The sequence below is a fragment of the Ahaetulla prasina genome, chromosome 1 (genome assembly GCF_028640845.1).
Source record: "Ahaetulla prasina isolate Xishuangbanna chromosome 1, ASM2864084v1, whole genome shotgun sequence".
Classification (NCBI taxonomy): Eukaryota; Metazoa; Chordata; class Lepidosauria; order Squamata; family Colubridae; genus Ahaetulla; species Ahaetulla prasina.
The window spans coordinates 120,242,670-120,255,807 of record NC_080539.1 but is presented as its reverse complement, the minus strand read 5'-3'; the positions used below and the strand labels follow the sequence as shown (position 1 = coordinate 120,255,807).

The window sequence follows — 13,138 nt, the reverse complement described above, 5'->3', positions numbered from 1 at the left end:
TTGACTATAATAAACATTTTGAGTGACTGCTGGAAGAGCTAATGGAAGTTCATCTAAACACCTTAAGAGGACCTATTTCTAACTTTTAAAATCAGACATAATAAATTAATTTGATTCTTTATTCAACTATTAAAAAAGATGGCTATGCTGTTCTGCTCCTTCCCCACAGTCCACCAAGCCATATGACTTCCTATTATGATTATACTTTTAATTTGAAAAACCCACAAGAAAAAAAGAAACACCCTACAAGCTTGCATGCACAACAGGCAAGACTAAGATTTTCAAAATCTTGAGAATAAAAGCTTATCACACCAGAGAGGGAAACGGTAAAGAGGACAAATAAATTAAAACTTGAGAGCCAGTTTTCCTAGCAAGCAATCAAGTGCATGACATATAGAAATGAACCTTATTTTTAGTCAGAATTTTAAAGCCCTATTTCAAAAACAGACAGCTTGAGAAATGACAAGAATATTAGGCTACATCCTCTTCCCACATGTTTCCCTTATGAAGTCCATTTGTTAAGGTTGGAACTGTACTCGGAATGAAAGCAAATTAATCTTCTAGAACCGCTAGTATGTAATTAAGACTCAGTGGTTATATATCACACATCATGCACAAACATCACACACTAACAGACTGTGGCTGTCTTTTCAATTTAGTCTGCAAGTGCACTTTTCGCCATGTGGTTTTATCAGTTCAATAAGGAATGTAACTAAGTTCACAAGATGAAATAGCAGAGTACAATGCAATAATAATTATGATGCCATTCTTCCATTATCTCCAGCCAGCATGCTGCCTGAAAAAGGAAGCTGTATTCCAACAGATATTTGAAGGTTATCGGGGGGGAAAGGCTATTTTGTATGTTACCACCATGAACAGAAGACAGGTAATTTCTATGAAGAGAAAGTAAATATATTTATATTTTAAATCCAGATTAAAATTCAATTTTGGAATCATAATGGAATCATATAAAATCATATATATAACAATCACGGTGCTGTAGTTCGCTGAAAGCAATATGACTATAGATGTGTGAATTTTCCTATACAGTTGTAGTCCATTAAGAACATTTTTTCCCCTTTCATATTCCCAGGCATCACATCAGTCTTGATTTTATGGGACCTGTATAACAAAGGAAACTCTCCACTGCTAGCCCATTTTCAAGAACATAGCTTACTACTGATTAAAAAAACAAAAAGAAATAAGAGATATACTGTTTCTTAATTTTTGAGCATAAAGGCTATACAGGCAGTCCTCAACAGTTCATTTAGTGACTGTTCAACATTACAACAGCACTGAAAAAAAGTGACTTATGACCATTTTTCACACTTATGACCATCGCAGCATCCCCACAGGCACGTGATTTACATTAGGATACTTGATAACTGGCTCACATTTATGACCATTGCAGTGTCCCAGAGTCACGTGATCTCGTTTTGTGACCTTCTGACAAAGTCAATTGGGAAACCAGATTCACTTAACAACCAGGTTACAAATTTAAGAACTGCAGTAGTTCGCTTAGCAAATGTGGCAAGAAAAGTCGTAAAACAGGACAAAACTCACTTAACAAATTTCTTACTTAGCAACCATAAATTTGAGGCTCAGTTGTGGTCCTAAGCTGAGGACCACCTGTACAGGAAACCCAATTTAATAGACTAGGAAGGAAGAGGTTAGATCTGAATGTCCATTCAACATGAATAGGATCTTTTGCATACAATACATAAGGTTGGCATTATGTATGAGTTAAACAGTAATGTTGTGACTCATCCTCCCTCCTCTTCTCAGCCGGGCCCCTCCCGTCTCCAACCGGGCCTTTTATCAGACTCTGAGTCTGATAATGAAGATGAACCGCCTGTCATGCCTCCAGCCCTGGCCCCATGCCCGGAGAGGAATCCAGGAGTGAAAGGAGTAGCCCAAGAAACCTCACTCATACAGCGTGTGTTCCTTTGGCTCAGCCTTCAGAGCAGGAAGCCAGCCAGGTGCTGGAATTACTCGGGCCTACTCCCTCTGACCCCTCCCTTTCCCAGACGCTGACAGCAGATCCAGCTGAAGACAATTCAGGGTGGGAGGACCCTCGCTTCCGGAGATCTGAGAGGCGACGCCAGCAGAAGGAAGGGTGGGGCAGGCCTGGATAAATGCTGAGTAATGGAGCCACACCCCACAGCCTATATAAAGGACCTGCTTTTGGCATTCCAACCTTGAGTCAAGCAAAGTCTTATCTAGTTTGCTGATATCGGACCCTATCGCTGAAATCACAACTTGGACTCCTGCCTGCCCTGATAAACCTTGAAGGAACTAGGCAAGCTGTAGAGTCTTCGTTGCCAAGTTTGTTACAGACTTCCTTGACTCGTTCGTCTGAGTGGGGGTGGGACACGACAGGTAAATGGACTTTGTCTATTACTTCCAATTTCTAGTACATCAAAGACGAAGATATGTTGTTGTTGTTAGTTACGAAGTCGTGTCCGACCTATCGCGACCCCATGGACAACGTTCCTCCAGGCCTTCCTGTCCTCTACCATCTTCTGGAGTCCATTTAAACTCATGCCTACTGCTTCATTGACTCCATCCAGCCACCTCGTTCTCTGTCGTCCCTTTCTTCTTTTGCCCTCAATCTTTCCTAGCATTAGGCTCTTCTCCAGTGAGTCCTTCCTTCTCATTAGGTGGCCAAAGTATTTCAGTTTCATCTTCAGGATCTGGCCTTCTAAAGAGCAGTCAGGGTTGATCTCCTCTAGGACTGACTTGTTTGTTCACCTTGCAGTCCAAGGGACTTGCAGGAGTCTTCTCCAGCACCAGAGTTCAAAGGTGCTCAGCCTTTCTTATGGTCCAACCTTCACAGCCATACATTGCAACTGGGAAAACCATAGCCTTGACTATACGCACTTTTGTTGGCAGGATGATGTCTCTGCTTTTTAGTACGCTGTCTAGATTTGCCATAGCTTTCCTCCCCAGGAGCAAGCGTCTTTTAATTTCTTGGCTGCAGTCCCCATCTGTGGTCATCTTGGAGCCCAGGAAAATAAAATCTGTCACTACCTCCATTTCTTCTCCATCTATCTGCCAGGAATTGAGAGGGCTGGATGCCACGGTTTTAGTTTTCTTAATGTTGAGTTTCAAGCCAACTTTTGCACTCTCCTCCTTCACCCGCATCAAGAGGCTCTTTAGTTCCACTTCGCTTTCTGCCATTAGAATGGTATCGCCTGCATATCTGAGGTTGTTGATATTTCTTCCAGCAATCTTAATTCCAATTTTTAATTCATCTAGCCCCGCCTTTCTCATAATGTGCTCTGCATATAAGTTAAATAGGTAGGGTGATACTATACAGCCTTGGTGGACTCCTTTCCCAATTTTGAACCAATCAGTGGTTCCGTGTCCGTGACGAAGATATAATCATGTTATTAAGATATTTTTCCAGTTATTGATATGTTCTGAATGCTGATTTGCAATATAATGGTTGCTATAGGTCAGTTACATTTATATTGATTCAATCATTGAAATCAAGCAAGCAACCAAGCAACTAAGCAAAGGTTTGGCAAATCTAAAAAGGAGTGATCTTACCTGTTATATTACTTGATTCCTTCTGTAGTTTACAGTACCACAATCTGTTCACCGGATCACATCCCTCCCTTATAGAAAGCAAAGCATATTGCCCGTCATCAGATACCTAAGCATTACCAAAATTAAAGCAATATCAATAAGAGAAAAAAAATACCACCAGAAAATCATCATCATCATCATCATCATCATCATCATCAACAAAAAGGTTTGGGAGCACTAGCTTGTTTCAGACATCACAAAAAGTCAAAACACAATACTTGTCTTTGATAACATTGTGTGTCAGAAGGTTGCAACGGTTACTGAAGCCCTGGGACAAATAAATGTCACTTGCAATGGGAATAGATATTAAAACTGGCAACATCCAATTTAATTTGCAGAAGAAGTCAGTGCCACATAAGACTCTATCTCTCTGAATAAAATCATGACTCAAAGTAGCATTCTACTGAGAGCTAGAAGAAGTATACTAAGACCATTGTTTCAGCTAATCTAGCATAATCGCTTGGTGGGGTCCACATGTGACATTAAGCCATAATGTGGTTTATTTGAATTTGTGTTGGTGTGCTCAACTGTTGTTTCTTCAGCAAATTAATCATGTGTAATACAGTATGTCATCCCAGTCCCTGTGTAGTCTTGGGGTCTCCAGAATTTCTTATCTGAACTTGGAACCTTCTGCAAGTAGTTTTAGAAGTGCTGAAAGCATCTAATATCCCCAATGTAAAGTTCATACTGAATATTAATTCTAAGCACACAATGCCTTCAGTTTATCAAAGCAAAATTGGCCTTTGAAAACATTTCACTTTTGTTCAAGAATTCCCGTAGCGTATTCTTCATTGTTCCCTGCTAGACTGGGGAAGAGTGGGTAACACTTTGCTTAGTGGGATTCCCAAAACACCCTCTTAATGTAATTCTACAATTATAATACAGGCGGAATGACAATTAAGTCTCTCTTTATCGCTACAACATCTTTTCATCAATTCATTTGAGAGCACGAAGGAATTTAAGAGTATCAAGAGAAAACATTGTTGACTCTATGCGGGAAAACCCATCTGCAGATATTTTTACGCAAGATAAACAAAGAATGGACATTATTGGCCCTTATGCATATATGCTTTCGCTGACACTTCCCTCCACCTCACTTGTTCGAATAGTGAGAAGCAATGGCATTTGTCCCACATTTTTTCATTCCCTTACTATGGGGTTGGGAAAACTTTCACATGGGATGAATTTTTGAGGTCCTCCCAAGGATGCATTGCCAAAACTTGCCTGCACATTACAGATAGTCCTTGACTTACAGCCTTTTCATTTAGTGACCATTCAAAGTTACAAAGGCACTGAAAAAAAGTGAGTTATGACCATATTTCACACATATGACCATTGCAGCATTCCCTTGGTCACATGAGCCATTCAGACGCTTGGCAACTGGGGTCATGTTTATGACAATTGTAGCATCCATGTGATCACCTTTTGCGGCCTTCTGACAAGCTAGGTCAATGAGAAAGCCAGATTCACATTACAACCATGTTTCTAATTTAAGAGCTGCAGTGATTCACTTAAGGATTGTGGCAAGATAGATTGTAAAATGGGGCAAAACTCACTTAAAAACTGTCTCGCTTAGCAACAGAAATTTAGGGCTCAATTGTGATCATAAATCGAGGACTACCTGTACCAATTTCCAGCTGCAGAGGTTTTTTTCTTTTTCTTTTATTAAAAAAAAAGAGTTAAAATAAAAATGGGCTGAAATTTTCAGCCTGCCTCACCAGTAATATCAGGTCATTATTTAGTCAGGACATAATCAGGACATTCAGTCCTCAGAGCCAAATTTTAAATGGAAAATAAAAGGCTCCCTATTTCTAACTTGGTACATATATTCTGCCAAAGTTATAAAATTCATAACCAGATACATTTTTAATGAAGTTCCTTTTTATTGTCATCAATGTACCTCTAGTGTTGCTTAAAAGTTTGTGAACCCCTTTGAATTTAGATCATTTCCCCCAGCAAATAAATAAATATATGTAATATTTATGACTCATTTGTTTAATGGGTTTTATTTATTTATTATGTAATACTTGTAACTCATTTGGGTTTTTAAAATTATTTATTTATTTATCTATCTATCTATCACATCATATTTAGAAGTGGCCCATCTCCCTCACAGAATGACTCTGGTGGGTTTATCTTTTAGGACTTGAGAGAGAAGATTATGCTTTAGAACATATTTATACAGAATTATTTAAAATTAAAGAAGGGTTTTCAAACTTTTAAGCACCACTGAATGCCAATAGGAAGCAAAGATAATTAGCAAATAGTTTTGCAAAATCTGTGATGATAAGGTACAGGCTCAAAAATGAACCTCAAGATATTCCATCATCAAAGTACAGCCCCATATATATTCTGAACTGTAGGTAGAGAGGATAGCAGCTGAGTGTTCTGTACATAAAAGGCTATGGGTTTAAATGAACAGGAACAATCAAAAGGCAAAATTATTCTATTGCTATGCAGGTTATTTTCACTGAAATGCCTCTGCTCCCCCTTCCAGGACAGATTCAAGTTTCCAAACTAGATCTATTCTAGAAAATAAGATTTTTTAAATTAAAAAAATTAATTAATTTTATTTTCTGAGGGAGAAAATAGGATACTGGGATTTTTCTATTGATTTTCCATCAAAATCCTAACTAGAACTAATCCTGCTTAGCATAGTTTTGAGATCAACCAAAGTCAGCTTAGTACTGTCCCATTTTCTTTGTCTGAGCTATTCCATAATAAGATCTAAAACAATTTTTTTATAAGTCTCTAGCCCTTTGTGTGGAGCCCTACCAAATATGATCCTGTTTAAGTAAAGAGGGCTTGCTAAAGATTCCAGCCCAAAGTGTAGATCGGATTTTTTTTTTGTCATAGCTATCGTTCCACGAAACCTCTTCCCCTCAGAAATATACATGACGCCTGATCTTCTGGCATTTTGGAAGACCATTCTTCTTTAGTGGACCTTAAGCCCAGAATGAGGATTTTGATCTTCTATTTAGTTTTTTTAATGTAATATTATGTTGGTTTCAGTCTCTCCACCCAGAGACTAAAGTAGGGTTTTAAGTAAAGTAGGATTTATTATAAATAAATACATGTTCCATATCTTGTTTTCCTCAAGTCTTAATTTTACCAATACTTGGTTTCCTTCCAAGGATTTTAGTTCACTGATCCTGATTGCTTCCTTTATCTGCTGTTACCCTGTCTAGCTTCCATGCCTTCTTTAGGCTGATTTCTCATCCATCCTGTTATCTCAACAGTGCTACAATTCAACTGGTCCAAGAACGCATGTGTGAGGTTTTACGTTCCAGCACAACTGTTCTATTTCCTCTTCTGGAAAATTGCCTGAGGAGATAACCAGTCTGTCTGTTTTTACTCTCCAGAATTCGAAACATTAATGAAAATCTAATGCATCACGTCTCCTGTTACTGTACAATCCATCCTTGAGATTTCAACCACTACTGTTGTTAAGTGCTTCATTACATTAGATCTATCTGGACTACTTTATTGAAAAGAAAGAGTCACCCAAACTATTCCTTCGTCCTTTATGATAAATGCTTCTAGATAAAGAAATAAGGCTTTTACAATAAAAACATTTAAGAAAAGGATACCCATTGAAAGTTGGATGCATTTCTTGAGTTACTTGAAGAGGGACCAGGGTAGAGGAAGAAATATTTATAGAGTAATCTAATCATTCCAATTTTATATATTATATTTGTCCAATAAGCTGAACTTCTCTGTAACAATAGCAAGTATAAGACAAGTCCATTTAAAATCACCATGGCATTTTGCTTAACTTGATTCCTACCATTTACTAGCGCCACCTTCTGGGAAATATCTCAAACTCATTTCTATTTTCAATCAAATATACTTGCTTCTAGCTAGAACAGATATAGATGAGGAAAAGATACTGAGGAGCAGAGATCAGTTAAAAGTGTAAAGCCAAGTTCAGCTGGGCTGATCTTCATGAACACATAACCTTAGGGTTGCCGATTGCACCATAAATAGTTTGACAAAGTCTTGTTCCAGGATGTTCTTTTCAACTTTCCAATCTAATCAGTCTTTTGTAATCCCAATACTGTAGTCCTCCATTCAAGTTCTGACTGGCTCTGCTCTGCTTAACTTCTGAAACCTAAACAAGACTGTTCTGGTGTTGCCAGCTGCTGAGCCAATAGCTGTTTAGGAATCTTTGCCCTTATTTATAAATTTTTAAAAAAGAGAAAGGCATTACAAAAGGTAATTGTTGGGCTATTTTATTCTTTCCTACAAAGAAATCAAGACAGTGAACGTGGCTAATTCCTAACCATAATTTCTTTTTATCCTGTAACAATCATGCGAGTTAGGCTAAACTAAGAGATGATGGTTAGCATCATGGAGCATGCTAAGCCAAAACGTGCCCCTGGCTGATACATGAGGGTCATTCATTGATGTTCATAACTGACTATGGCTTTAAAACTTTCGTTTTACATAGGAAAACATTACATTTCATGGGAATCTAAAAAGGCACAGATTGGAAGGAAGGAGAGATTACTGACAATGTATTTTTTTTTCACATGAGCCTGATTCCAAGACTGCCTGGGCAAGTCCCTACAGTTTTCTTGGCACGGTTTTCCAGAAGTGGTTTGCCACTGCCCCCTCATTAAGGCTAAGACAAAATGATTAGATCAAGATGGGATTAAAATTTACAGTTTCCAGGTTTCTGGCCTGATGCATTAAAAATTATATCAAACTGGCTTTGAAAGTAATTTTAGGTGATTCATTTTCTTAACTCTTTCCAAAGTTTATTAAATTCATAATATTTATCCATAGTTCTGTTTATTTCCACTTTTACATTTAGTATGTTATTGAACTTAACCAATAAAATAGGAGCTCTTGGGGCAATTTTTTTTTTACTTCAATTAATATGGGCATCCATTTCAATGTTTTTCCTCATCTGGTACACAGTATGCAAAGGTTTTCAAACATCCTAAGAGTGTATTTAACATCACACATCTTAGAATTAGCAACCATTCTTCCAATATTAGTAGTCAAAATCTGTCAGGAAGAGAACAAATAATCAGGTCTGACAGAACGACAAAGCAAGTGCCTTTAATTAACAGCTAAGGCTGCAAGCATAGAAACTACCTGCAGCTATATAATCAAAAGTTATTAATTCCTTCACATAAATATATACCTTTGCTGTGCAAGCTCCTGTTATTACATCAAATTTAATAAATTTAGCAAAATGAGACATCACTCCTCAATAATTTTTTCATTGATAATATTTTGGAGCTGAAGACCTAACCAGAAGACACTAAAAATATTCCCATTCTCTCAGGCAGTAAATCCCAGTGAATTTACTAAGTTACATTTGACTTAAAAATGCTTAAAACTATATTAAAACTATTAAAACTATGCTTGGAAGTACACATTTCTCAGCCAACAAAATTGCTCTGAATGCAATAAACCTCTGCATAGGCCCCCAAACATAATTTTGGTTATGGTTTAGAGATTTTCAAGGACCATAGGATAAGAGTTACATGTAATTAGGATAGTCCATTTGTCAATCACAGATTGACAAATGGACAGCAAAATTTCAACATGGCAGAATTACACAGAAGAGTTTTTAAATCTGTCAAGAATGTCTAAGAACATGTAGAACTATGTGTTCTATTGATGAGCATATAACATCGAATATTATACCACGATACTTAAAACTCTTCATATGTTCAGTCTCCTGTGCCTCTCATTCTACTCAGCTTTTTAAGGTTTTTTTTGGCCAAGCCATCACTTTAGTCTTTTGAAACTAACCGCTCATTCATCCCATAGCAGCTAACCTTTTCCTGACTGAGTGCCCAAAGCACATGCAAGCAAACCCCCAAAATGCAATGTGCATGCGGCCCCTGTGCATGTGCCCCGCCCTCCGCACACACACCCACATATGTGTCCTGCCCTCGTGCATGCACAGCAGAGACCCAAAGACCAGCATGCACAGCAGAGACCCAAAGACCAGCTGGCCAGCGGGAGGTGCGTGTGCATGCATGGGGGAGCTTAGCTGGGGTGACGGGGGAGCTTAGCTGGGGTTCACCACCACTGACCTATAGTATTGCACTAAACATCTGAGGAATCAGTTAAGGCCAGCAGGAATTCTTGCATCATCGGTGTATAGCAAGAATAAAAGGTTAATATGTACAATTTTGGGAGGGTGGAAATTACTCTGTAAATTAGTTTATGTATAGTTTAAATATGGAGGAAGCCAAAAGGTAATTCTGACTAACTCCCCTGTATTCAGAGAATTGATCTGTTGAGTTTTCTGAATTACATATTATCTTTTTGTGGTAATCTTTATCAATATTATTTTATGGTATTCAAACCCTCTACTCAGAATTGAACTCATGGACTGTTGAACTTCAAATGAATATCTATCTATCGATCGATCGATCATCGTATTACTTTTAAGAGCATCCAGGTTCTGGTGTTTGGCAATTGCAGGAAACATATATAGAAGCTATCAAAGTGGTCTATATACCATTGACATTCCATTCAGCTCTTAGAACAAGGAATTATTCACATAATATTTGACTAATATAAAAGAAACAAGAAACAGAGCCAATGTATTTGACGAACAACAGCTGGGTCTCTAAACACAGTTTATTATACTTTTTATCATCTACCAATATTCTAAGTGAATTGTTCAGAGACTACGGCATACCTCAACTCCACCCATCCATTTTGGCTCCTGAGGAAATTCAGCACATAAAACATCTTTTGACTGGTCGGTTCCCAGGACATGATAGTATAGTTTCTGGTGCAAATTAGTTGATGTTTCAGTGCCTAGGGGAAACAGCATATTTGATTACTTGTATGCAAGTTGTCGTTCAAAAACATCAATGATAGGAATTTGCAACTCCTACAGAGTAAAAGTTGTTTAACTTGAAAGGTAGCAAATTATGTAATTCAAATACCAGTCCTACTTGTCAAAAGATTTTATCTTGTCTACAGGGATAATTACATCACTACTTAAGTATAATATCTCTATATTATTTCTTTTATTTAAAAGTAAGATACCGTTTTTCTTTTACTTATTTATTTGATAGGGAAATGAAACATCATTTTGGCTGTAACTTAAAACCACATTGGTTTCAGGAAACCAAGATGTGTTAGCAAATATGGTCAGGCAGAATGAAAAACCATAGGAGTCAAGGAAGCTAAAGCACTGGAAGAGAAGACAGGGAGGGAGGAAGGCAGCCGGCAAGCAGGCTCTCTGAGTTACCCTTGAAGTTCAGAAACCTGACTTGAACTAGATACACTAGAAGTCCCCAAACCAGTTTCACCAGAAGACTATTTTTCCAGAGACTGTGTGTGAGAGGGAGGACGAGTGTGCAACCTAGATCCATACATGTGAGTTTACAGAAGTATTCATGCTCTTCTGAGAATCTAATGCCTGATGATCTGAGGTGGAGCTGAGGCAGTGAGGGTAGCACTGGGGAGCAGCTGCAGGTACATATGAAGCTTTGCTTGTTCGCCCACCGTTCACCTCCAGCTGTGAGGCCCGGTTCCTAATAGGCCACAGACTGGTACCAGTCCAGGCCCAGGGTCTGAGATACAGGACCCAGATGCTGAAGGTTAGAATAGAATAGAATTCTTTATTGGCCAAGTGTGATTGAACACACAAGGAATTTGTCTTTGGTGTATATGCTCTCAGTGTACGTAAGGAGAATAAAATACATTCATCAAGAATAAAAAGATATAACACTTAGTGATAGTCATGGTTACTAATAAGCTATCAAAGCAAACTAGGAAATAAATAAAAACAATATAAATTGAAAGATACAAGAAACATTGTATCACAGAGAGGGGCTCCTCAGGGTGCCATCGGCGCGACAGTGTCGTCTGGCGACACCCAGGGGAAGGGCCTTCTCTGTGGGGGCTCCCGCCCTCTGGAACGAACTCCCCCCAGGACTTCGTCAACTTCCGGACCTCCGAACCTTTCGCCGCGAGCTTAAAACCTATTTATTCATCTGCGCTGGACTGGGGTAGTGTTTTAATGGGTTTTAATGGGTTTTAATGGGTTTTTAGTTCCAAATTTTAATTCTGGCCAATTTTAATAAGTTTTTTAATTGTATTTTTTAATCTGTATTTATAGTATTGTATTTTTATTTGGCTGTGAACCGCCCTGAGTCCTTCGGGAGAAGGGCGGTATACAAATGTAAATAATAAAGAAATAAATAAATAAATAAACATGGTTATAATAATAAGTGGAAAGAGATAGATACTAGTAGGGAAGAGAAGAATAATAGTAATACAATCTTAGTAAATTATTTGACAGTGTTATGGGAATTAATTGTTAAGCAGAGTGATGGCATTTGGAAAAAAACTGTCCTTGTGTCTAGTTGTTTTGGGGTGCAGTGCTCTATAGCATCGTTTTGAGGGTAGAAGTTGAAACAATTTATATCCAGGATTGTTAATATTATTAATATAATATTAATATAGGATTGTTAAGATTGTTAATAAAAAGTTGTTGATAGGTTAAGCTAGTTTCCTATACAAACCTTTATTGCCTGTCACTCACCATCACTTTTGCCATCGCTTTTTGGGTAGGAATTGTAGAACATGCCTCTGCCATCATGCGTCCAAGCCATACAACTGAATTTTACCATTTCCAATGTGTCTGGAAGGTCTTCAGCACCATCCACCTTCATAAATTTAATTGTTACCCAGTCTGATCCACTGGAACTCAAGCCATATGCAAAATATTCACCATCTTCACTGAATGCAAAACCTGCAGGTTATTTACAAATCATATTAGTGATTAGAAACAGATCATTTGTTCTATTTCAATTTTTTGAAGTTGGTGTCTCTCCAGATGTGTTCGTAATAAAAGTCTCAGAATTCTTAATAATTATAGTTAAAAGCTACACTATTTCTTTCTTTTTTTTTTTTTTTAAAGTTTTATTTTCATTTTCCAACAACCTATTCAATATACAGTCTCTTATTCAACATTAATCATTAAATTTTCATTTGTTACTTATTCGGACCTGCCCAGCTACCACTTCCTTCCTTAACAAACCTTTCCTCCTCCCTTCTCTACTTTCTTCTACTTTCTTCATCCTTCCTCTCCTTCGCTTTTCTACATCCTCTCCTCTTCCCTACTCTTCTCTTCCACCCTTTCTAACCTCTCTTTCCCTTTCTTCTTCCTCTCCTTTCCCCTTTTCTACCTCTCTCTTCCTACCTACTTTCTTCCTTCACTCCTCCTCTCCTCTTCCATTCCTTCTGAAATGGCAGCTGAGCAGCCCCGCTTTCATTTCAAATTATTTCTATTTCTTAATTACATATCTTCAATCATTCCTTTACATTGATCCTTCATCTCCCCTCTCCCCTTCCCCTCCCCTCCCACCCCCGAGACTTCCCAGAACAAAGTACAGGGTATAAAATTAACAATCATAAATTAAAATACAACATAAGTCAAATCCATAGTCACTCCTCTCTAAGACCTTAACTCCCTTCCAAAACAGAAAAGTACATTCTTCTTCCAGTCCATTATATATCAGTCCATTCCACTCCTAAAATCTTCAGAATCTTCCAATTA

The 13,138-nt window shown here is 38.0% G+C and overlaps 1 protein-coding gene across 1 annotated transcript in view; it reads right to left on the bottom strand.

Moving 5' to 3' along the window:
• Nucleotides 1-13,138, bottom strand: part of PREP (prolyl endopeptidase) — a 73,157-nt gene that overhangs the window by 44,772 nt on the left and 15,247 nt on the right. The window contains exons 6-7 of the mRNA XM_058174582.1: nucleotides 10,262-10,383; nucleotides 3,553-3,658 (exon numbers count right to left, since the gene is read on the bottom strand). Of these exons, the coding sequence (XP_058030565.1) occupies nucleotides 3,553-3,658; nucleotides 10,262-10,383 (228 nt within the window). The remainder of the gene's footprint in view (nucleotides 1-3,552; nucleotides 3,659-10,261; nucleotides 10,384-13,138) is intronic.